The sequence below is a fragment of the Nelumbo lutea genome, chromosome 6 (genome assembly GCF_056320005.1).
Source record: "Nelumbo lutea isolate HS-2025 chromosome 6, American lotus-T2T, whole genome shotgun sequence".
Lineage (NCBI taxonomy): Eukaryota > Viridiplantae > Streptophyta > Magnoliopsida > Proteales > Nelumbonaceae > Nelumbo > Nelumbo lutea.
The window spans coordinates 56,719,964-56,746,348 of NC_142689.1; the positions used below are offsets into that span (position 1 = coordinate 56,719,964).

The 26,385-nt window shown below is 40.1% G+C and overlaps 2 protein-coding genes, 1 long non-coding RNA gene and 1 other non-coding gene across 4 annotated transcripts; 3 read left to right on the forward strand and 1 right to left on the reverse strand.

The window, feature by feature from the left end:
• Positions 1-600: 600 nt before the first annotated feature.
• On the forward strand, positions 601-2,170 carry LOC148848995 (uncharacterized). The gene is made up of 2 exons (XR_016101477.1): positions 601-1,906; positions 2,084-2,170. It is a non-coding gene; the product is annotated as an uncharacterized LOC148848995 (long non-coding RNA).
• A 1,116-nt stretch (positions 2,171-3,286) lies between these two features.
• On the reverse strand, positions 3,287-3,595 carry LOC148848996 (auxin-responsive protein SAUR21-like). The gene has a single exon (XM_088951379.1). It carries the CDS (start codon positions 3,593-3,595, stop codon positions 3,287-3,289), a length of 309 nt encoding a protein of 102 aa, XP_088807505.1.
• Positions 3,596-13,829: 10,234 nt separating this feature from the next.
• Positions 13,830-13,936, forward strand: LOC148848997 (small nucleolar RNA R71). Its single transcript, XR_016101567.1, has one exon. It is a non-coding gene; the product is annotated as a small nucleolar RNA R71 (small nucleolar RNA).
• Positions 13,937-25,367: 11,431 nt separating this feature from the next.
• On the forward strand, positions 25,368-26,095 carry LOC148848998 (auxin-responsive protein SAUR21-like). Its single transcript, XM_088951562.1, has one exon. It carries the CDS (start codon positions 25,462-25,464, stop codon positions 25,756-25,758), a length of 297 nt encoding a protein of 98 aa, XP_088807688.1. The 5' UTR covers positions 25,368-25,461; the 3' UTR covers positions 25,759-26,095.
• The last annotated feature ends 290 nt before the right edge of the window (positions 26,096-26,385 follow it).

Consider the following 26,385-nt stretch of genomic DNA (forward strand, 5'->3'; position numbering starts at 1 on the left):
TCTTGCCTGAGAACGGGCAAGGTTTAAGTATGGGAGGATTTGATAAGAATAAAAATTATCATATTTTTATCCCTAATATACAGTCTTTTATACTTAATTAGTACTTGATTGGAGTCTTTATTCTTGTATTTCGATTCAGGGCATGAAAGAAGGCCTCAAGAGAAAAACAAGGCTAATCGGGTAATTTTGCACAGTTTCAATGCCGCTTAGTAATCTGGGCATAACTCTCCAATCCGGACTCCGATTGAGATAATTCAAGATGAATTGGAAAGATAAGGAAGAACTTTACAATGTTCATGTTTTGAGTTTTAATAAATTCAAGGTGCATCTAAGTCAAAATCGGGCCCAAAGTTTGAGCAAATTCATAGGGAAGCCCAGTTCGCAGCAGAAGCCCAACTCGCAGAGAAGCCTTGCAGCGGCCTAATTCGTTGAGGAAGCTTAATACGAATGCAAGAATAAGAAACTACAAAGAGTCCTATCAGATTTAACTTTCTGATGTAATTCTAGAAAGATAAAGGAGATTGAGATTACTAGATAAGAGATAAGGATAGGATTAGATTAGGACTTTCTATTTTTGAGGAAGAACTCTAAGAAGGAATTGAAAACAACCCCTCCTCCTAAAGCTATATAAAGGGGGGAGGGGGGGTGGACTAGCACCAAGGCATGAATCAATCTTTGGAGCAATCAAGGAGAAATCCTCCAAGAGAGCTTCAGCCTTCAAGAAGGCAGTCAGCAACGCAGGAGGAGAAAAGGAGGAAGGCGGCGGCAAGGAGAAGAAGTTCATCGATCTCAACCTCAAGGGGCAACATCATGAGTTCTTTCTTATACCTTGTTTGTTTAATTTCCTTTATCATGAACTAATATATTTGTAGCTAGGGCTGTGGAAAGCCTAACCACGACCATTGATTGATTTCTATTTAATTCAGCCAAGCTGTTTTTATTTTCATATTGTCTATGAGTTATTATGCATAATGCAATTAGGAGCTTGGCCACCTCCTAGTTGATTTGGTTTATATGAATGAACCAAAAGGGAAATTCATATAAAAAACTAAATAATTCATAGTGTGAATTGAATGGTATATAGGAATATATATACATGATTCATATGATGACACAGGTTTTTCATAGAACTTAATGCACTTTCTATCTCCAGAATTCTAATGGAGGGATCGAAGGGTTACTTGATAGAAGTAGGTCTGATATATTTTGGGAGGGAATATCAGATAAATTAGGAAAGACTTTAGCTTGTGAAAATAATATATCATCTTGGTTAATTTAATAAATCAATGTTCATTGGGATGGTTAGGTGGACTAATAGTCCTAGCGCTTTCAATTAAATCGTTGCAAGTTCAGCCGTTGATTGCCTTTGTTTTTATTTATGTTCTTTCTTTTTATCTTTAATTTTCAGTAGTTTCTATTGTTAAAATTTGGCTGTTCAAATAATTGAGGGAAGCTATGGTTCTAATACTTATTTTGTTAAATCCTCGTCGAAATGATATCTTTATATTACTTGATAACTAGTGCACTTACTAGGGTTATATAGTTATACTTATCAGCACGCACAACCTCGACCAGTCCACACCAACACCCATCCCACATAGGACCTCCACCAAATGACATCGACACCCGTATTCTTGGCCTGTAAGAATCCTTCATTGAGATGGAGGGCGAGCAATGTAGTAGTCACCAAGCATTCACCAAGAAGAGTCCTCTACACCCTAGGCAGACACCTCCACGCAACTCCACAGTACTCTCTTCGGCCGAAGTTGAGGCCTCCACACAACATGCCATCTAATCTCAACCACTACGACCTCGAGAGTGGGGGGCAAGTGATGTAGAGATACTTGGCAAGCCTTAGATCGTGCCACATGACATCAGCTAGATCAAATCCAGGCCGCACCTCAAGGTAAGCACATTCAAAATCTAAAGAGAATCATCCATGGTCATTAAGGACTAAGCTCTGAGCCCTCATCTCTTGCCTGGTCCGACCTCTCTTTGAGTATTTGGCTAACTTGATCGTCGGTGTCTCCAACCGTGGGATAACACTCAGGGCCTCTAACGTGTGCTCTTTCCTTGTTTACAGATTGGGCCAGTCGGCCGCGGACGATAAGGATATTACCATATTGCCCTCGGCCTCTTATTTGGCAATAACAACTTCATTAGTTGAATTTGGAAATTGTTTTTCCTTCTTAAATTTGTTATTGATCTCATGCTAAATACATTTATTGTCTTTAAACAAGGGAAGCCATGTATGGTTGGGAGATGTTCCCAACCCTGGTGGCAATAGGCTAGATCCCAGGAACTCATGAATTGGGAACATCTCCCCGTGCATAATACTATGCAGAGGATGAGATGTTCTCCATGTATGGTTGTGATAAACGTGGGCAGGAAATTCGGGCTCAGATCCCAGGCCTCCACTACAATTAGCTATAGAATATACAAACTGAACTACTATTAATTGGTTCTCATGTTGAGCAGTTAATGCATGTACTTCTTTGGAACAATACACATTTTTAAACAGTAGCCCGTGCATTGCTCGGGTGATCGCTAGTGATATAATTAAAGAGGGATGAATTGATTACTTGACAACTGGGTGAATGAAGAGACCTACAATTTCATTAATCACAAAATGTGTTGGTTTTTGCTCTTCGGTTCTGTTTGTGGACATTTCTCATCAACGATTAATGCAACAGATTTACTCTCTTTCTATCCATTCACCGACACAATGTAAAGGGCAGCAAACCCATGTGATGGTGTTTGTGTACAACTAGATATTCGGTCCCATAGTCATTGTGGATCAACGTTGTCAATGCTCTATAATCTACGAGATGATTAAGAAGTTGCAAATCCAAACATAAGTGAACAAAGCCAATAATTTAAAAAATTATATATACAGATTTAGATCTAATAAGAGATGGAAAAAGAAGATTTGATATTGAATGGTATTTTCAATTACCGTTGGGAGAAATTCTCCCTGGTGCTATACAGAATGTAAATTTACAATGTTGAAATGTCAACAATATACTTTGGAAAAAATAGGGACATTGGTTTCAATCTCAATCCCCTCCTTAACTTTAATTGCAATGTCTTTTCATTTCATCAGAAGCTAGAAAATTGGAGAGTATGGATTTAATGCTGGCCAATCCTCCATTAGCTCTGAATGAAGAATCATTGTTTTGGATCCAAAGCTGCAGCCCTTTGAGCTTATGATGAGCCTACGGAGCTTGTGGCATAGATTGACAATCAAAGGAAATTCTCCACCACTGGCTTTTCTGATGATCTTATGTTACTCCTCTAACAATCCATTCAAAAGGTGGATGAAAGTGTCTTCTTTGCAAGGAATCGTTAGGCCACCCATTGGATGATCAAACCCAAACTCTTCCTCGGCCTGACCTAACAATTCTTGGAATGAAGGATGACTCAAGTAGGATACTGGAATAACAAACCTCCTCTTTTCTGCTTCTCCTACATAAACTGCCAAATGACCCTTGGGAACATTGGCTGTTGTTGACCAAAGCGATTGGTTCCTCCCTCCTGAAAGAGAGCGGCGAAGAATCTCCTTTGTGTAAAGCAAACCAGGCAAGCGGAAACCCATGGTTTTCAAGGTTACTTGGCAAAAGAAGGATTCACAAATTATTGATCTAGGAAGTTGGTAATAGAAAACACAGAGAGCGTCAACACTAATAGATCTATTGGAAGTTGGAAAAGAAAGATGCACTTTCCCTTAGCATGTGTACACGTATATATATAGAGAGAGAGAGGGGTAGACGAGAAAGGAAATGGTGTGGTCTGAAGGCCGTTCTCAAAAGAGTGGCTAGTAGGAGAGCCCACATTTATTCATATTAGGGCTATCTTCTAAGAGACATGCTACATGTGAAATCACATGATTTTGCCTTTTAACCCATTTTCTAAAATTTGTTGAGAGGCCTTAACCTACCAATATTAAATTGTTTCATGTCCCACTGAACCCACTTGAGTAGACATGAAGAGTGGACAACTGATTGATTGTATATCGCCTAAATATCCTTTCCATTGACAACCCATGGCATTGTAATCCCTTAATGTAAATAGTTCATTCCTGGTTTCTGGTTAATATCTTGCGATTGTATCATTATATAGTTTGAGAGCAAAACACCCACATGCGTTGTCTCTTGCTTATGCACGAGTCAAATACAATGTGCTGACACATATATATAACAGTCTTCATGATAACCAAATTGCACCTCAAAACTGAAAAAGGGGACAACCAGTCCACACAGCAAAGCCATGTGCAACCATAACACCATGAGCCATGTCCCTCCTCGTGGCCTATGTAACTCTGCTTTAAGTCTTCAGTCAGCTTATTGTCATCATCTCTTACGGTACTGATCTAGTCCATGCCTCTTAATGGAAAATCAAAAATGGGATTTGTCCAAATTAAACATCCCTGTCCTACCAATACAACAACGAGTTCTAAATTCCGATCAGCACTTGCAATCCCATCTTCTAAAACAAATTCAATTCCTTGTAGATATGCTTAATTAATAAAAATCATTACCGATTCCACCCAGCCACCATCTCAAACAAGAACGATGAATGATGAATCACTTCCAGTTATAATAACTGGAGTTTAAATGTTCAAGAAATCTGTAGTTCGACATCATCTAGAGAAGCATGGACTTCTTCCACTATGCCTGTTCCTATTATAACGTCTCATTGTAGATAAATTGCTCCATTCCCACTTCCACTGAGCTCTGGGTAACTGTGAATTCTATATAGCTCCATCTATTCCATTTACTTGAGGGTTTCCAATCTTGCTCCTCCCATCATAATTCATAACTGAGGCAGTACCACAGAGATCTTTCTAATTATAAGAGAACAATAGCTAAAGAATTGATCTTGGGATAAGGCTTTGTGATCCCTTACTGTGATAGTTAAAGTAAAAGAAGAGACTAGTCTTCAAAGAATGGGTCAAATTTCACTAAATTGAATGATTGTAGAAGTCTGAATATATACAAGAATAATAAAGAATAAATTGGAAATAATTACAAGTAGGGGTGGCAACGAGCCGAGCTTTTCACGAATTGCTCGAGCTCGGCTCGTGAAAAGCTTGGATCGGCTCGGTATTTACCGAGCTTCGAGCTGAGCCCGAGCCCAATTCACTAGCTCGATTATGAAATGAGACAAGCTCAAGCCTACTAGAGCTCAGCTCGTGAGGCTTGCGAGCTAGCTTGATATATATAATAAAATTATAGAGAATAATATATATAATAAAAATCATATAATTTTTAATTATTATAATTCTTAATTTTTTAAAGATCAAATAAAAAATATTTTTATATATAATTTTTTATTTTTATAAAACATTTTTTTCTCAAAATCGAGCTGAAGCTTATGAATTTTTTACTCGAGCCGAGCTCGAGCTCAAGGTTCTGGCTCGAACCGAGCTCAAGCTTAAGCTCGAGCATTGTAGAACTGTTTCAAGCCGAGCTCGAGCCTCAAACTATTCAACTCAGCTCGGCTCAAATCCACCACTAATTACAAGTATAGAAATAGAGAAATAAGGAAGGAGCTTCAGTAGGAAACTTCCTAAGAGGAGAGTTAATTTCCTTTTTACTTTGATTGATCTCTCTATAGTAAGAATCCTTTGTATAGTAGTTGGTCCTTCTTTAGTAGGAAGACTAGAGCCTTCTTTGGTAGGAGATCTAGAGCTCTCTTTGGTAAGAGTTCTAGAGCTCTCTTTTGTAGGAAGGCTAGAACTCTCTTTGGTAAGAGGAGGAGAGCTACGGTTGGTCAACTCCTCAATACGCCCCCTCAAGCAAAAGTGGGCTGGAAGCACTCGAATCTTGAATCGAAGCCACTTGAACCAGTGAGAGGAGAGCAGCTTAGTGAAAATATCAGCAAGTTGGTCCTATGTGCGAAGGAACCGCACGATAAGAGACTTCTTAAGAATAAGATCTCGAAGGAAATGAAAATTAACCTCAATATGTTTAGTACGGGCATGAAAAATGGGATGAGCTGCAAGATACGTGGCCCCAATATTATCACAGTATAGAATTAGTGGTGATTGGATTTTGACCCCCAGATTGGAAAGAAGAGAATTTAGCATAAGAGCTCCATGGTGGTGTTAGACAGTCTTGTATGCCCTTAGCTTCAATCGGATTTGATGTACTTTTCTTATTTAGTGGAAATAAATTAAAGTGCATGTTTGATTCATATTGTTTGGTATAAATCTGTGTAAGACCCTAAAACTGGACACTTATAGAAACTTGTGTTAGTTTTAAATGTTCACAGCCATTGGATAAGTCAGGGGAGATTTATCCTGCCAAGGCTGATACTGGTGTGCCACCAAGTGTTGGGATGGCTTGTTTCGGCCATCAGGGTAAGACCCAAGGCACATGCAGTATGAGATTGCTTGAACCCTTGAACCGGACCAGATTTCCAGTATTGCCCTAGACCTTGGAGACAGATGGGCAAAACTAGAAAGTTACACCTGACCCCTAGACTCGATTATGACACATCACTAGGTGTCGGATCGGGCTGTCTTTGATGTGTCAATCAGTGAGATCCTTAGTGGGGGTCAAAACTTGGACATGTTGGGGCAGTCTGAGAATTCATCTGAGTGAGTGGTCATAGTGACAGGATCAGCCCCTTTGTCGGACAATGGTAATGATCGGTAATGCACTCTCTCTGATGGAAAATAAACTGCCAACAGTTGATTTCAATCGTTGGAATTTTGTTTTGCAAAATAAGATATATATATATATATATGTATATGTACGGTTTCAAAAGATTTGCAAAAGGTTTTAATTCCCGGGATCCATGTGAGTAGAGAGTGCGGCACTGTTCCTTGCAGCCGAGAGAGAGGTCTGTGCTTGATCATTAAGGACTGAGAGGTTAAGTGTAAGACCATTTAGGATAATACCTGATGGGCTAATCTTGCACCTGCCCACAGTCCCTGGGCTTTTATAAGATGGCTTGGCCCAGGGACCACTTAATGTAAGTGTTGGGCCCATAGGGTCCTTGTGATGGGCTCAAGGGGGTCACTGAGTCTTTCAGTGAATTCGGTTGTGCCTTGTAATAAAGGCTGGGCCGAACCCATGTGGCTGGTGTGTAGATCAATGCTTGGGTCCCATGCCATACAAAGAAGCCCAATTGGGCAGCAGGTTGGAAAGTAGTTAAACACTGAACACTTAATGGGCCAAAAGCCCATTTCGAACTAGGCTGATATGATCACCAGTTCATAGGGCGAATCTGAGATTAGTGTTAGTAAAAGGATTGGGTCTTTGACCTTATCCACTCTAAGAGACCAAATTCAAATTAGATTTGAATCTGGTAACCTCCTGATAAGATCAGGAGTTAACTAACTTAATATGCAGATAGGATTGATATTAACGTCTATCCAAATACTGATTTGGATTGGGATAACTCCCAAATTATTGGGAGGTTTCTTAATCAAGAAGAAAGAGGAGAAAACCCTAGTAGAAATATCAGATTTCGAACTAGGGGGTTTTGAGTAAGCAAGAAACACATCCTACAATCTGAGATTTGATCTCTCACAAACTCTAGAGAGAATAGACAATTCTGCCCTCTTCGTCCCTGGACTTCTCCTCCTTCAGCCGCCGCCACTACATGTTGGAAGATTGGATATTTGCAGCAACAGGAAGTCAAGAAAGCAGTTCTTGACAATAGTCTTGCAAGAAAGACACTAGGATTCGGTGTTCAAGGTTTCCAGAGGGTTCTCGTGAAGAATCCAATGTGTAGGACGCACCCTACTGGTTCCGTTCCATCCACAGCTGTGTCATCTTCCGCAGGAGCGGATCTTGGTCACTTCTTTGGGCATGAACACCAACTTTGGGAGATATTATTTCTCCGGATCAGGTACAATCCTTCCTGTTTCCTTTTGGTTCAGATCTGGTTTGTTTATGGTTCAAGTAGGATCCCTGAATAATGTATTCTAAATTTAGGGAATATGATTCCCAGTTGGAAGAAGGTAGAAATTTTTTTTTGAAATTCGCCCCCCATTCCGCACCTTTCTTGGCGTCCATTAGATGGATCCTACCATTCTTTCAGTGGTATCAGAGCCACAGGTTCAAATCTTGAACCAAAAGAAAATCAGATTTGACCCTGCGCAGATGAACAGAAAATGTTCTGCCAAGATTTGCGCAGATTGCTTTCCTTTTTTTTTTTCAAGAAATGGTTTCTTGTTAAGGGCGTTTGATCTGAAATTAATTTTGTTAAATCCAAAAATTTATTTAGAATTGTTCTTTATTTCTTTTTGATTTAATGGAATGTTCGAACCTGGAGATCACAGTGCAGATTTGGCGTAGATAGTCTGCGCACCCTTTTTTCTTCCTTTTATTATTATTCGGTCTGTAAATAATTTTTTTTTATTTTTCTAGACTGAATGTATAGGATTTGATCAAGAATGTAATTAATTAATAGAAATAGGATTTCTGTTTTTTATTTATTTTCTTGATTAAAGAAGAAGGAAGAAGATGGCGGCGCTAGAGATTTGCAGATGGAGAAATCGCATACTGCGATTTACAGTTTATGAAACTGTAACTTTTGTGATTAACCTCTGTTTTGCAGGTGGTACGAACAGTCCATATTTTTTATTTGTGATTGTCTAAAATAAAAAATTATTAATTTCAGATCTCTCTTGAATTAATTCTTGAATTGAAAATCAGTTTTGGACCATTTCGGACTAGATTGGACCAAAATTGCTTGGACCGAATCTGAGATTCGAAGGGGGCTATTTTCAGTCCATATTTCTCACACTGATTATTCCAAATCTGATGTTCAATTACAGGGAGTAATTCGGCCCACCTGTAAAGCCCAGTTTTAAAGGGTTAAAACTGCAAAAGCCCATTGTTGTGAGAAAAGCTGTATGGGCCGAACTGCTAACTGCAATTCAGCCCATACACCTAGTAAACATTAATTGTTAATGCTTTAAGTTTTAAATGGGCCATTCGATGGGCTTTACAGTAGTTAATTGATTGGATCAATTCTTCCTTTACATGTGATGTTTGGATGTTTGATGTGCTGTGACCATGGGCCATAAGCACTTGGCCCATGTTAATTCGTTAGTGGTTCTTCCGCACACCATGGCTAAATGCACATAATTGCCATGGTGTCCCTTAAGGTCATTGGGTGACCCCTCTCCACTTGGTGGGCCCCACAACCCTAAAAAGGGATGCGTACAGAACCCCTAGCCGATTGAGGCCCACCAGAAATCTGGCTTTATGAAAGCCAGCGGGAGCCACTTTGGTTTGACCTAAATTAGAACTAGGGTGTAATTTTGTTCCTTCCAAGCAAATATGAGTGCGTGTGATAGGGAGATCCATTTGATGGACTCTCTAAAGGCCTTCCGTTATTAAAACAATGATGGGTCCATCAGTAATGAGGAAACGCACCATAAAATTGGGCTATCCATTTGTTGTTGGATTTGTTAGAGTTTTTCATTAGATGATAGGGGCGTCATAGACCGATGTGGGAGGGGCTTCACCAAAAAATGGGAACTCTCTCACGGTACCTTGGCGTAACCTGAATATGATGGGTGTGCATTCACTGGATAAAAAGGTTTACCTGAAAATGGCTCTGAACCTTGTCTGACAGAGGCAAAAGGGAAACTCATCTGATGAGTGGATATGATCCGTCACAAAAAGGTGGTGGGGTTATGCAGCTGAAACAGTTGGTTTCATGCACCCTATGTGATTTCCCACATTTGCAAAGACATTCCGTCGTCTCCGTCACTGAGAAGGGAGGGAAAATCTCAGAGATGAATAAATGGGAATGGAACATAGATTAAAAGCCATATCTATGTAGGTAACATGAATCAAACTAAGGTTGTGGACTAACATTTTTGTTATTTTATCAGAAAATGGCAAACGGTTAATTTGCAAAGCTTCTAGATGATAACAAGCTTAAGGGCCCAAACTATGCCGACTGGTACAGAAATCTTATGCTGATCCTAACTTCTGAAAAGTTAGATAAGGTGGTGAAAAATCCTGCGCCGGAACGTCCGGGTGATAGGGCTTCGGAGGCCCGTAGGAGGGACTACCAAGATTGGGAGGATAAGAACTCCCTAGCCCGCTGCTTCGTCATTGCCTCATTAGACAACTCAATATAGAGGCAGTTCGATCAGATCGAACTATCCAACGACATATTGGACAATCTAAGAACAATGTAGGAAGAGCAGAACCGTTCTACTCGACAGAAGGTCCTGAAATTGTTCATGACCGTGCAGATGTCCAAGGGGCAGAAAGTTCATGACCATTGTCTTTGAATGATGGGATACAATAATGAACTTGAAGCTCTTGGATCCGGGCTAGATCTTGACACGCAAGTGGATGCCATCCTGAATTCTTTACACTCTTCCTTCAATGCGTCCACTATGAACAACAATATGAATAAGCTGAATGTCAGCGTCCAAGAACTCAGCAATATGTTGCAGAGGGCAGAAGATCTTTTAAAGAAGGATGAGCCTATGGTTATGCTTGTTGAAGCTGACAGGTCGGGCAAGAAAAGAGAAAGGCAAAGAAGCCCTAGAAGAAAGCTACCAAACCCAAGAAGCAGAAGAAGAACAAGGCATCGGATGTCTGTCACTTTTGCAAATAGACTGGCCACTGGAAGAGGAACGGTCCTGCCTACCTAGAATCTAAGAAAGGTAACATCGAAACTTGTGTCATTGAAACTTGTGTCATAGAAAGGTGGTGGGGTTATGCAGCTGAAACAGTTGGCTTCATGCACCCTATGTGATTTCCCACATTTGCAAAGACATTCCGTCGTCTCCGTCACTGAGAAGGGAGGGAAAATCTCAGAGATGAATAAATGGGAATGGAACATAGATTAAAAGCCATATCTAAATTGGCTGAAAATGTTTGTTCATTCTTTGTCCTAAAATAGCTCCTATAGCAGAATCACTCGCATCACTCATTAATTCAAATGGGAGGGTCCAATCTAGTGCTACCATAATAGGTGCATGGATCAATTTGTCTTTCAAGATGTTGAAAGCATGAAGGCATTCAGTTGAAAATTCAAAAGTCACTTCTTTTTGAAGCAAGGTAGATAATGGCTTGGCAATTTTTGAGAAATCCTTAATAAACCTCCTATAGAATCCGACATGTCCTAAGAAACTTCTCAAAGAACGAACAGATGTTGGGGGTGGTAGTTTTTCAATTGCCTCCACCTTGGCCTTGTCGACTTCTATACCTCTTTGAGAGATCTTGTGTCCAAGCACTATGCCTTCTTGCACCATAAAATGACATTTCTCCCAATTCAACACAAGATGTGTTTCTTTGCATCTAGTAAGCACCTATTCCAGATTATTCAAACATGCATCAAACAAAGAGCCAAAAACTAAAAAATCATCCATAAAGATCTCAATAAAATTTTCAACCATATCAGAAAATATAGACATCATACATCGCTGAAAGGTAGCTGGGGCATTACATAACCCAAAGGGCATCCTTCGGTATGCAAAGGTTCCATATGGGCAAGTAAAAGTGGTATTTTCTTGATCTTCTGGTGCAATTGGTATCTGGTTATACCCTGAATATCCATCCAAGAAACAATAATACTCATGCCCGGCTAGCCTCTCCAACATTTGGTCCATGGGAGAGGGAAATGGTCCTTCCGGGTGGCTTCATTTATATTTCTATAGTCAATACACACACGCCATCCAGTGACGGTTCTAGTAGGGATGAGCTCATTTTTCTCATTTGGAACAACAGTCATACCCCCTTTCTTGGGCACAACTTGCACAGGGATTACCCAAGAACTATCAGAAATAGGATAAATGATCCCAGCATCTAACAACTTAATTATTTCAGCCTTTACCACTTCTTTCAGGTGCCTTTGGGGCTGAACAGAAGGCTTGCTATCCTCTTCCATCAAAATTCTATGAGTGCAGATTGATAGATTAATGCCTTTAATATCTTCTACCTTCCAAGCTATAGCATTTTTGTGTTCCCGTAGCACTCTTAATAATTTTTCTCTTTGTAAGGGATTCAGTGCTGTAGAAATTATCATGGGGAGATCTAATGGTTCCTCAAGGAAAGCATACTCTAAATGGGATGGTAATTGCTTCAGTTCAAGGGTGGGGGGTTCTTGGGGTGATGGCTTACCTGATGGTCCAGGCAATTTGCCTAAGTTCTCTAATTTAAGAAACCCCTTTCCCTTGAATTGAGGCTTATCATTCAGGTATGCTATCATGAGATTTATTTCTTCATTTTCTCCTTCTTCAAGTTCTCCCTGCTAGAGGCAGAGTTCAAGAGGATCAGTTATTCTACTTACCTGGAAGCATTCATCAATTGTCAATTCAATGGCATCAATCATAAAACAAGAATGATCACTAGAAAGTACATGTTTCATAGCATCAGACATTTTAAAAATTATCTCTTCATCTTGTATCCTAAGGCTGAGTTGTCCTTGTTGGACATCAATCATTGCTTTCCCAGTAGCCAGGAAAGGTCTCCCTAGGATAAGCGGGACCTCCACATCTTCTCTTCATGTCTAACACAATGAAATCAATTGGGAAAATGAATTTGTCAACTTTAACTAACACATCTTCTATGATCCCCCTAGGATGTCTAATGGATCTATCAGCCAATTGTAATGCCACTCTAGTGGGTTAGGGTTAATTCAACCCCAAGTTCTTGAAGATAGAATATGGCATTAAATTGATGCTAACTGTCAGGTCACATAAAGCTTTTTCAATTTTTAAAGTGCCAATGGTACAAGGAGTAGTGAAACTCCCTAGATCTTTGAGTTTCTGAGGCAGTTTGTTCAGAAGGATAGCAGAACATTCCTCATTTAAAGCAATTGTAGCCACATCTCCCAGTTTCCTTTTGTTTGCTAATAATTCCTTCAAAAACCTTGCATAGTGTGGCATCTAGGCTAAAGCATCAGCAAAAGGAATATTAATATGTAAACTTTTAAATATTTCAAGAAACTTACCAAATTCCTTTTCCAATTTTTGTTGCTTCAACCTGTTAGGGAATGGAACTTGTGGCAGCTGGTGCATCCCTTGTTGTGTTTCTGGTTGTTCTATCTTCTGTTGTCCGGTCCCAAGGCTTGTTTCTGCCTTGGGTTCAGCACAATTCTTCTTTTCTACCTCGGGCAACTCTTTTCCATTCCTTAAGGTAATAGCTTGCACCTGCTCTCGTGGATTCACTTCAGTGTTGCTTGGAAGAGTTCCCGGCAGTCTGGAAGAGATTAATTGTGCCAATTGCCCCACTTGGTTTTCCAGGTTTTTGATTGAAGCTTCCTGGTTTTGGAACCTGGTTTCTGCACCTGCTATAAATTTTGTCATCAGTTCCTCCAAATTGGACTTTGGTTCAGGCTGATGATAAGTCTTGTGGAACGGCTTGGAAGTATGCTGATTTGGCCAGGACTGGTTTGAATGTCCCCTCCATCCTTGAAAAGTATGGTGACTCTGATAACCCTGCTGTCTTGACGAATTGCTGACATAGTCAACTTGTTCAGTAGATGGCCTGAACTGATTGCCAACTTGGCATTCAGTACTGATGTCGCCTCCCCCACACAATTCGCAATTAAGAGGCTGCACATACATGGCAGCTATCTGCATTTCATCTATTTTCTTACTGAGTGCTCCTATTTGTGCAGATAGTGCCGTATAATTATCAACATTATGCAAGCCATGCTGCTTCCTAGTTTGAGTTCTTTCAGAATGCCATTGATAGTTGTTGGCTGCCATTTCCTCAATAAGTGCATGGGCAACCTCAGGAGTTTTATTATTTATGGACCCTTCGGCTGCAGCATCTAATATGGTCTTATTTGAGTCAGTAAGACCATTATAGAAAGTCTGCACTTGCAGCCAAATGGGGAGGCCATGGTGAGGAACTCTCCTTAACAGCTCCTTGTATCGTTCTCATGACTCGTATAAAGATTCCCCCTCTTGCTGAAAAAAAGTAGTGATGTCATTCCTCATTTTAGCAGTTTTAGAAGGGGGAAAATATTTAGAGAGAAAACGGCTGGCCATTTCATCCCATGTAGCTATTGATCCTGCCGGTAATGAATTCAGCCATGCTTTGGCTTTATCCTTCAAAGAAAATGGGAATAACCTCAACCTAATGGCGTCATCACTTACCCCATTGTATTTGAAGGTGTCACAAATTTCTAAAAAGTTAGAAATGTGTGCATTGGGATCTTCGTGGGCCAATCCACAGAATTGCACCATGTTTTGAATCATTTGTATGATGGCAGGTTTGATCTCAAAGTTGTTAGTAGCAATATTGGGCCTGATAATGTTGGAGGCAGCTCCAGTGAGAGTGGGTTTGGCATAGTCCATCATAGGCCTCTGCTCAGCCATTTCTTGAGCCTCTTGAGCTTCTTGAGCTTCTTGCTGGACTTGTTTGGCTGCTCTTAGTCGGACACGGAGAGTTCTTTCAATCTCTGGGTCATAGAGGATTTCCTCCAGCTCAACTCTACTTTTCAGAAACTGTGAAAGTCAAGGCAATAAACAAGCCAATATTCACAAAATAACTAACCTTATTACAACTGAAAATATATAGTGAAGTATTGGAATATACAAACCTACATCCTAAAACAAATAAATACAGCTAACTAAAAGCAGATCAACATCTTATTCAAGGTTCCTTTATCTACATCCATCGATTGCAACATCTGAATTCAGATCCAATTTAGTTGAGTTCAGATCTGCAAGTCTTTGGTATTGTTAGTCTAGAGAAAATTAACAAATAATAATTCAGATCTGAGTTGTATATCTCATACACACTCATTGGTATACACTACAATATACATCCATTAAGGTTGGAATCAAATCTGTGATGCTTTAGGGCTGATATCAGATCTGATCTGAAAAATATATTAAAAGGACATGAAATAAACTAAAACCAGTCCTGAGTTAGGCTTGGTTTAAGGATTTTAAGCTCTACAATTGAAGCCCAAACCTGTATAGCTGATGCATAGCAAACACTTGCTAAGACCTGAAAATCGGGTCTGCAATGTTTGGTATTGCAAGCTATTCGGTCCACACAACTTTTGTAGAAATCTGAAATCAGGTCTGCATTATGGGCATTGCTACTGCTGCAAATTAGCAGGTTGTAGAACAGATCCGAGTTCAAGTTCAGTTCATTCTCAAAAGAGATCAAAGATGGTCATCATAGAATTTTTTTTTCTTTTTTTTTTTTTAATTTTGCAAAGAGCATCCAAGAATGTGTGGGTGTTTGAAAGCACAAACCTGACCTGAAAAATAGGTCTACTAACTGTTGTACTATAGCAGCCCTGCTACAGATCTGAATGCTAAGAGAAATAGTTGGAAAGTGCTAATTTTTTATTAAATATCTGAGGCATCACAATTATCCAATCCAAACATACACCTCCTTAGCTAATGTAGCTCGGTAAAAGTGGATAAAGCAAATGTTCAGTTCATCCAAAATCCAAAATGTGCTCTGTATCAGTTCAATCCTCAACTACAGTTTAGATCTGTATCAGTTCAGATCTGAATTTTCTTTCTCATTCTTTGCTATCCAATTACCTTTGGGGTATGTTGGATGTATCATAGGGTGAATTGGGGTGATGATGGCACCCAATTCACCTTAAACTTGTATCAGTTCAGGTCTAAGTTCATCTGAACTCAGATCTGAACTGAGCAGTTCTACAATAGCAGAATTCAGGTCTGAACTCAAGTCTGAGTTCGGATCTGAATTCTCAATTGCCTTACCTTCAGTTATTGCTACCAAATTGTTTTTGAGGAATAGCAGAAGTGCCTTAGGGTGAATTGGGGTGGTGATGACACCCAATTCCCCTCAAAATTGCATCAGTTCAGAGGAACTCAGATCTGAACTGTTGCAGATCTGCAATAGCAGAACTCAGATCTGAACTGATCCGAATTCTCAATTGCTCCTCTTGTTGTTCAAAAGATCTCCTTTTTTTTCATTTTATATATTTTTTTCTTTTTGTAATGGAAAAAGAAATAAAAGGCTGAAACACAAGCAATTCTTTTCAGCTGAGTGCTACAGATCTGAATTCTTTTGATCTGAGTGCCAAATGCAACTCAGATCCGCAACACTCATGTTTTTGTGAATTTTTTTCTTTTTTCTTTTTATTTTTTTTTGAAGGGAACAACACCAAGATTGAAAAGAAATCAAATATACCTTTATTAAAATGAAACTGAAACCAGAAAAAGAAAGTAATCTACTTAAGAAAAAAGAAACATAACTACAGTAGTACAGCAGTTGCATTCAAAGCTAAAATGTAAAATTAAGCAAATTAAACCAACTATGAATGCAATGCTGAATGAGACCAGATTAAGAATGCTCAATTTTTCCTAATATTACTTCTATAAATCCCCGGCAACAGCGCCAAAAACTTGATGTGTGGCTCATTGTGACACTAGCAAGTGCACTCGCCGTTCAAGTAATAAAGTAGTGAGTGAAGTATCGTTCCCATGAGGATTTAGGAAACAAGTATCAATACTAAATTGAGTACTTCTTATCTGATTAACAAATAAATCAAAACTTTAATGAAAGCTAAAAATCCTAAATTAAAATCTATCTAAATCATTGGTCCAATTGCCTTCAAATCAAGTTAGAAGAGTAAGTAGTAAATTTCAATCTCAGAATTGAGCAATCTATCAATTTGAATCATTCAAATAAATCATAATTGATCCTTGGTTTAGTGAAATCCCAAGGTCATGAACAGCCTCTCTCAAGCACATGTTCATCCTATGCATGAGTGACAATTCTTCTATATCTAACAAGAATCTAATCCCCATGCATGCATTTCTTCAAACACTTCTAAGGCATCAATTCAAAACTGAATTGATCACCAACTGAATTGTGCAAGTTATCTCTAATCTTGCATCCAATTCAGTTCTTGAATAGTAGATCTGAATTCCTAGAGTCTCTCTCAAGCACTCTAGGAATTCCAAGATTTAGATCCATTCGGCCAATCTAAAAATTGCAGATCTGAATTCTCTTTTAGGCAATTCAGATCTTGCAATCTCAGATCTGAGAATTCAGATATGAGTTTTGAAGGTTAGTTGGCCTAATTAATCTACAAAAACACCCTTATTCAAGAAACTCCAAGTACAATTCATGACCATTCGAATGAATCAAAAAAATTAGATTGCTGAACTGAAATTTTACAAGCTGAAATACATCAAGGAAGAATGGAAGAAGGAGAAAGAAGAAAGAAAATATAACAAAGAATCAGAATTCAAATTAAAGGAGAATGAAATTACAATTGAGTTGTTACAAATGATCTTTGAATCACAAACCCCCAATTTCGAATTCACCTTCTCTTCTAGCTTGCTTGTCTTGAACTTCCTTCAGCCCTTCTTCTTCTTCTTCCTTGCGCCTAACCTTCTTCTCTTCTCTTCTCTCAAGGTGGCCGAACGTCTAAGAGTGGGAGAGCCTTCCTCTCAAGCAATTGAACACCCCTCCCCCCTCCTAGAGGCCTCCTTATATAGTTTTTCAAAGGGGCTCTTGCCCCTTCTTGAAGTCTTTAGAATTGGGTGTATTACACCCCTCATGAACCTTCTAGAGTGCTCCCTCCTTCTCTTCAAGAAACTTCTAGGAGTTGCCGCCCTTAGCTCCCTTTGGACTGCTATTTGGGCTACAACTTAGCTTGCTTTTGAGCTCATGTAGGCTACACTCTAGGCTGTTCTTTGGGCTAAAAATGGGCTGGGCTGAAATTTCCTTCTTACTAGGCTTCTTCCCTTGCGTTTTCCAAAGAGTTAGCTTGCACTACTTGGGCCGAATGAAACTCCCATGCTCTCATGGCTGGGCTGGGCTGAACTTGATAAATTTTGGGCTTTCTTTTCTTGCTTTTGCCTTCTTTTTCTTGATTTGGCTGCCCCTGAAATCTTTCTTGCAATCAAGCTAAAATAGGGCAAAATCTAATTAAACCGGCATAAAATTTCATGCAAAAACCTCATAAAATATAGATAAATTGTAGGTTCATCAAGAGTGTGGCACTGTTCCTTACAGCCGAGAGAGAGATCTTCTTTTGTCGGCCAGTGCTTAATCATTAAGGGCTGAGAGGTTAAGTGTAAGACCATTTAGGATAATACCTGATGGGCTAATCTTGCACCTGCCCATAGTCCCTGGGCTTTTATAAGATGGCTTGGCCCAGGGACCACTTAATGTAAGTGTTGGGCCCATAGGGTCCTTGTGATGGGCTCAAGGGGGTCACTGAGTCTTTCAGTGAATTCGGTTGTGCCTTGTAATAAAGGCTGGGCCGAACCCATGTGGCTGGTGTGTAGATCAATGCTTGGGTCCCATGCCATACAAAGAAGCCCAATTGGGCAACAGGTTGGAAAGTAGTTAAACACTGAACACTTAATGGGCCAAAAGCCCATTTCGAATTAGGCTGATATGATCACCAGTTCATAGGGCGAATCTGAGATTAGTGTTAGTAAAAGGATTGGGTCTTTGACCTTATCCACTCTAAGAGACCAAATTCAAATTAGATTTGAATCTGGTAACCTCCTGATAAGATCAGGAGTTAACTAACTTAATCTGCAGATAGGACTGAGATTAACCTCTATCCAAATACTGATTTGGATTAGGATAACTCCCAAATTATTGGGAGGTTTCTTAATCAAGAAGAAAGAGGAGAAAACCCTAGCAGAAATATCTAATTTTGAACTAGGGGGTTTTGAGTAAGCAAGAAACACATCCTGCAATCTAAGATTTGATCTCTCACAGACTCTAGAGAGAAGAGACAATTCTGCCCTCTTCGTCCCTGGACTTCTCCTCCTTCAGCCGCCGCCACTACCTGTTGGAAAATTGGATCTTTGCCACAACAAGAAGTCAAGAAAGCAGTTCTTGACAATAGTCTTGCAAGAAAGACACTAGGATTCGGTGTTCAATGTTTCCAGAGGGTTCTTGTGAAGAATCCAGTGTGTAGGACGCACCCTGCTGGTTCCGTTCCATCCACAACTGTGTCATCTTCAGCAGGAGCGGATCTTGGTCACTTCTTTGGGCGTGAATACCAACTTTGGGAGATATTATTTCTCCGGATCAGGTATAATCCTTCCTGTTTCCTTTTGGTTCAGATCTGGTTTGTTTATGGTTCAAGTAGGATCCTTGAATAATGTATTCTAAATTTAGGGAATATGATTCCCAGTTGGAAGAATGTAGGAAATTTTTTTTGAAATTCGCCCCCCATTCCGCACCTTTCTTGGTGTCCATTTGATGGATCCTACCATTCTTTCAGGTGGCATTAGCTAGAGCTCAAAATTTAGCCTCTGTACTAGATCGAGCAGTAGTTGGCTGTTTCTTAGCACTCCACAAGATCAAGTGATAGCCAAGAAAGATGCCATATCCGCCAATAGATCATATGTCGTTAGGAAAACTAGCCCAATTAGCATCTGAGTAAGCAGTCAATGTCTCTGATGTGTGAGCCAAGACAAATAAGCTAGTGTCAATGGTAGCTCTCAGATACTGTAGAGTACGTTTAACTATGCTCCAATGTTCAACAGTAGGAGCATGTAAAAATTGATAGACTTTATTAACTACAAGGGCAACATCTGGCCGAGTAAGAGTGACATACTGAAGAGCACACCTACAATGCTCTAGTACTGAGTGGGATCAGATAATGATTCGCCATCAAAGCATGAGGGATGAGATGAGGTGGCCATCGGACTAGAAATCGATTTGGCCACAACAAGATTAATCTTCAGCAAGAGATTCAAAATGTACTTGCACTGAGAGAGAAACAATACTGTGGCATCACGGTGAGACTCAACACCAAGAAAGTAGTGCAATGACCCTAAATCTTTCAAGGCAAAAGTCTGAGACAAACTGCTAATAAGATGAGAAACATGAAGAGAAGAAGAGCCAATAATAATAATATGATCAACATAAATAAGAATATAGATGGTGATCTGATCTTGACTGTGAATAAATAGGGAGGGGTCACATTGGTAGCCACGAAAACCAAGATCATATAATCTATTACTTAAACGAGAGAACCAAGCCTGAGGGTCCTATTTGAGGCCATAGAGGGCTTTATAAAGTTTGCAAACATGATGGGGATAATTGCTATTCTCAAACCCTTTTGGTTGACGCATATAGAAAGTTTCAGTAATAAAACCATTAAGGAAGGCATTATGTACATCCAATTGGCGAATGTCCCATCTATGAGAAACTACTAGTGAGAGAATAGTGCACACAATTGTATGTTTGACAATAGGACTGAAAGTCTCAGTGAAGTCAACTCTTGGAACTTGAGTGAAACCTTGGGCAACAAGGCGAGCCTTAGCTTGTAATGATCAATTGAGCCATTAGGGTGCCATTTGATTTGTGATGGCTCTAATAAGAGATTCATACTCACTTCCTAAACCAAATAAAATATATAGAACCAAATCTTCTTTTGCTACTAGTTCTGAAACTACAAAAATGTTATCTACAATGGTTTTGGCCTTTTGGACATAATCACTAATGGAGAGATTTCCTCTCTTGAGGTTCTGAAGTTGGCACCTAAGTTGTAGCACCTTGGGTCAAGAATGAGAGGAGAATGATCTTTCCAGAGCACTCCAGACTTTGGCAACTGTAGAAAGGCCAACAACTTGTGCCAAGACTCCCTCAATTAGAGAGGCAACAAGCCAACTTAGGACCAACTGATCTAACTGCACACAGGTAGTGAAGTCTAGATTCAGAATTCACCTACTATTGTCATTGGGATCTGGTATTTCTTTTGAAGGAGGCTTGGTTGATTCATCAATCAGCCCCATTAGCTTGTGAGCTCGAAGTACTAGAAGCAATTGAGCTTTCTAGAGAAGAAAATTGTCACCATTAAGCTTGATTGTTAGATAATGAGAGATGTTGGGAGTGAGTTGATGCTCATGGGTAGAGAAGAGGTTTGGGAAGAGGTTGAGCTTGAGCTCATTGCTTCAGATTCAATGGAGGTATTGTAGGCCATGGCTCTGATACCAAGATAAAGTAAAAGAAGAGAGTAGTCTTCAAAGAATGGGTCGAATTTCACTAAATTGAATGATTGTACAAGTCTAAAAATATACAACAATAATAAAGAATAAATTAGAAATAATTACAAGTATAGAAACAAAGAAATAAGGAAGGAGCTTCAGTAGGAAACTTCCTAAGAGGAGAGTTTCCTTTTTGCTTTGATTGATCTCTCTATAGCAAGAATCCTTTGTATAGTAGCTAGTCCTTCTTTAGTAGGAAGGCTAGAGCCTTCTTTGGTAGGAGATCTCGAGCTCTCTTTGGCAAGAGTTCTAGAGCTTTCTTTAGCAGGAAGGCTAGAGCTCTCTTTGGTAAGAGGAGAGCTAGGGTTGGTCGAACTAGAGTTGGTCAGCTCCTCAATAGTGATAATCCTATATATTTTGATTTGAAACCATAAAACTATATATTATGTTAAAGCTGACTTGATCATTATTGTGACCAAACTTTTGCTCAAAATGTGATGAACATATTCAGATTCACAATCATCTTACACAACCAACTAGAAACATTTTGAAGCTAGAGTAATTCTTCCAAAGTTAACATCCATATCCGTAAGTATTATGCACTTGAATGATTCTCATCAATCAATCTCTCGAATTTTGATTGGGATTTTTTTTAAACCACATGCATTTCTAATATGCCAAATGAATTCTGTTAATAATGATTGTGGTAGCAAAGATTCCAACAAGTTTGTCGATATTTAATTTTCAAACCACCATTAATATATCCATAATATCCTTCATGATGAAGGGCATTTTGGTCCTCCCATACAAATAGTGACACATGGACACTATCGACAACACAATGCCAAGTCAGCAGACCAGCTCGATGGATCAGCCTGGAGCATCTCACGTAGACCGACCAGGAAGACAACCGAGCTAGGATAAGCTTGGGCAACCAGTGAAGCGAGCTCACCTAAGCCGCTTCGCATGCCCCACCCTCAAGGGCACCAATATCGTAGCTGTGAGAACAGCTCGCCGAACTGTGCGCCACAATTTAAACAAGCGACCTGTAACCGCTGCGTGAATCTAGCAACCAACGCATTAAAACACCTTATATTGTGGAAACAGCTCTACCAAAGACTCAGAGACATTGCCCTAAGCACCTGAACCCCTGATAATTATAAAAGGACTCCAAATCCACCCAAAAAGGTATATGCACTGATAAACTCAAGCTCCCCACACTCTCAAGAGATTTCTATACCATCTTTCTAACTTAAGCATTAGAGTGTTCTCCTCGGGTAAAACCTACCCGGGCACTCTCACCCTTCTTTTTTTGCAGTTCACTTAAACTCAGACATCCAAACATCAGCTCGGCTCTGCCAGATTGGAACCATGTTTGAGCCAAGTCACAGTACACGAGGGAGCGACCAGATCGCGCATCATCACTTCACTATTGAGATTCTCAACATCATGAAAATTTTCTATCTGATCACAAAAAGGACTATTCCTCTTTACTTGCCAACTATCCATTTATCCAATATAACCAAGTCTCTTTCAGGCTGAACCAATTGCCTTGCCCCACTCAAATATTCGATCTAAGTTTCCTCGTAATATGCATATAAAGTGGCACATTGCACTTTTCATCCTCCTCTTGAACAAAGTTGCCATGGATTAAAAACATTGCCTTGCCCCACTCAAATATTCGATCCAAGTTTCCAAAGATAAATTCCACGAGACTTAATAATGTTAGTTCTTGCGTTAGAACCCTTTTGAGAATTGACTAAAAATATTTTCTCCTTCTTGAATTTCTATCTTAAGTAGTTCCTCAGCCACGTGGCTGATTGGCTAGCTCACAAAGCTTTATCTTCTCCAACAGAGTCCGTTGATCATAGTATAGCTTCTCTTCCTTCCCCTCTTTTTTCTATTTGTGTTGTTGATTTATGGAGGGTGATTTTCCCTGACCTCATCATAGGGGGACACGTGGGCGTGACATAACATAAGTGACAGCTCAGCGCGACTAGTCTGCCAAGGTCCAGCGTGGCAGCTCGGTACCGGGTGACACTCCGATTATCCCAAGCTCCTCCCAAGTAAAGGAGCACCCGAGCTCCTCCCAAGTAAAGGAGCACCCGAGCTCCTCCACAGTAAGGAGCCGCAAGCTCTTCCACAGGCATCCCAAGCTAGGGTACTACAAGACAGGGATCTCCCGAACTCAAGGCACTTTGGGGTGAGCTCGGGAGCCTCCTAATAAATTTGTTCCAACAAGCCTAAGTAGGCCGCCTCGGGTAGAATAACCTCAGTATGGCACCTCCAGCTCGGCATAGGGTAGCTCGGTGCAAGGTATCTCAAAGGAAGACAGCTCGGCGTATCACAGGAAGATCTCCCTTGATAACCATACCTACCAAACCAGGGGCCCTACACCCATGTCTCTCCCCATGCGGCGTCGTGCCTACCAAACCTGAGAGGTGTCCCCTGTATGACAGAGCCATACCCTGCAACAGTGACCTGCACAGCCCTGGCAAGTAACAGCTGCGACAGAGAATCAGAGGTGGTTATGTCAGATTTGACAGGACACCATTATATAAGAACTCCAACCCTCAGAGAGCAAAGGTTTCACGCTATCTGCACTCTAGCTTTCTTCATCTTCTCTGTAATCTTCTCTCTCAAAGTTCTAACTTAAGCATCGGAGTATTCCCGCCGGGAGAGCCCCCTGGGAATCCTTCATTCTCTTTTTCTTAGGTACCATCTGTCGCCAGCTTGGAGTGTGACCCCTGCCAGCTAGGATTGACCAGATTGCGCACTATCACTGATGTTTGGGGATGTGCTACCCCATCTTGTGTATTCTCTTTTGGTTCTATCAAAAAAAAGAAAGAGGTTTTGAGAGAGAAAATCCCCTCTCACAATTACAAATAACACTTGTAAAAGAAGCTGCTAAATGGATTTGATCCTTCTAGCCAGTCAAATAAAAATTTATCTAGAAAATGCCTTGTTGTTTATCATTGTTCCTAGCCGAAAATTTTGTTTTCATGTAATAGAATTTTTGGAATAGTGTGGATTGTACTTACAATGCTCTTCCATAGTTGTGATGGTGTACAACTCTAGTAATCAACTTCAGATACTCCAAATTAAATGGTAGGAAGGCACTAAGATTTTCTGTTTCTGGAGTGAAATTCATGAGACCAACCACGCCAATCTCTATTCCCTGTATGTTTTTCAAGGACCAGTCATACTTGAACACAGCCAATAGTCTATTGAAATAGCTTTCACTTGTAGGTTATTGGCATATGACTACATTTGGAATGTGGGAAAAGGGTGCTGCAACCAGTAGATTGTCGTGGAATTCAAATCTCTTTCTCTTAGAATAAAAGTGGATTGGTGATGAAACACAAACTGTTCTTCGACTTGAATTTGCATTATGGCATTTGAATCAGAAGCTGCTAAGTTCTGGCTCTCCTTAGCATAGACATGACTGGCCTATGAAATCAACGATGGCACCTGACTGGTCTCAGGACAATAGATCATGATCTGGAACTGCAACACCTACTGGTTTCCCTCAAAATGGTTGCAGGGAACAAATTTTAGAATTTGATGAAAAAGAAGATAACGTATGAAGGACAGGATTACTAATGCTTATATATATCAATTCATAAAATGGAATCTAATAGCTAGTGGAATGCAACTATGTCCACCCTAGGTCCTTGTGTCGGGTTAGCAGTGAACAAACTAGATCTCTGGTATATCCCCATGGCCCCTCATACAATAACTCTTGCACATTGAGGAGGTAATAAGAGACATGGCATGTACTCATGACACATGCATGTTAATTAATGAATAGTTCAAATCTCATTCATTTAATTTGCTCTTTCTTTTTACTCCGAAGGAGTAGGTCCAAGCTTGAATTTACTTCCAAATAATGTTTGGTTGTTTACCAACACCAACAGATCAGTGGGTGGTCATCATCTGTCTATTGTATACATAACAACTTCTACTTGGTGGTGACCCAGCAACCATGGGTTGGTGGATGGTTAATATGAGAGAGAAAGAGAACCTATATCTTTTAATATTCCTTCAACAATTTACAAGGCAAAGCCATGTGGGATGGTAGGTCCTTCAACAGACACAACTATTAGCTAGTCATTTCACAATTCATTACAATTGAAACAAAGGATTGGAAATGCTATAACCAATTCCCCACCATATGCCTCAATGTTCACTCATGCATAGCCAACTGGGATTTGTATGTAGGACACAATGTGTTGGCAATTCAAAGATTTCATTCTCCACAAGTCATTCACATTGAGTCAAAAAAGGCAAGGCCATGTGATCTCATGAGGCATGCTCCTGGAAGGCACCATAAGCAAAAACAGGGGTATCTCCCTCTTCTAACAACTCTTTCACTCCAAGAAGATTTTTGGCCACACTGTCAATTCTACCTCTATCTATATATAAGCGTCCACATGCTGAAAGAACATACATCCATCAAGTTCAGGCCTTCAACTCCTCTATCGTTTTAGATTTGAAGCAACCACACTTGAAATTCATATCAAGTTACCAAAATTTCATCTTTTTGAGTAACCTTAGAATCCATGGGTGTCTGTTTGGCGGGGGTGGTTCACGCCAAGGGGATTCTCCGGCAATCTCTTTTGACAGGGAACCAAGTGCCTTCAGCAACAATTTCCAATCTTCCAAAGGGCCATTTTGCGGTTTATGTTGGAGAGACCGAGAAAAAGAGATTTATTGTTCCAGTATCCTACTTAAACCATCCCTCATTCCAAGATTTGTTGGGTCGGGCTGAGGAAAAGTTTGGGTTCATCCATCCAATGGGGGGTCTCACAATCCCTTGCAAGGAAGACATTCATAGATCTAATATCTCGTTTGAGTGACTAAGCACAAGAAGCATGCAAGAGTGTCAACAAGGCCAACCAAAGAAACCATGAGTTGCAGCACATAATACAGCTGGCATCTCTCAGCTGTTGCATACCCACATCTATACAAGGTTGTAACTTCAAAATGCATGCAGTTTGGACCAAAAGGAATGGAACACTACACTTAAATTAAGCTAAATGGAAGAAGGATTAGCAGCGACCAAATGCATGCAGCTTGGACCAAAAGAAAAGGAACACTGTGTTAGACAGTATATGCCCTTAGCTCCATTCAGAATGATGTACGTTATGACATTTAATGTAAATGAATAAATTACTTATTTGATTCATGTTATTATGGTGTGTTTCTGTGTAATACCCTTAAACTGGACACTTATGAGACTCGTGTTAGTTTAGAATCTTCACAGCTGTTGGATAGATTTGGGGAGATTTATCCTACCAAGGCTGACACTGATGTGCCGCCAAGTTGGTTGGGGTGGCTTGTCTCAGCTGGTAGGGTGAGACCTGAGGTACGTGAAGTGTAGGTTTTTTTGAAACCCTAAACCGGACCAGAATTCCAGTATTGCCCTAGACCTTGGAGATAGATGAGCAAAATTGGAATGTTACACCTGACCCCTAGACTCAATT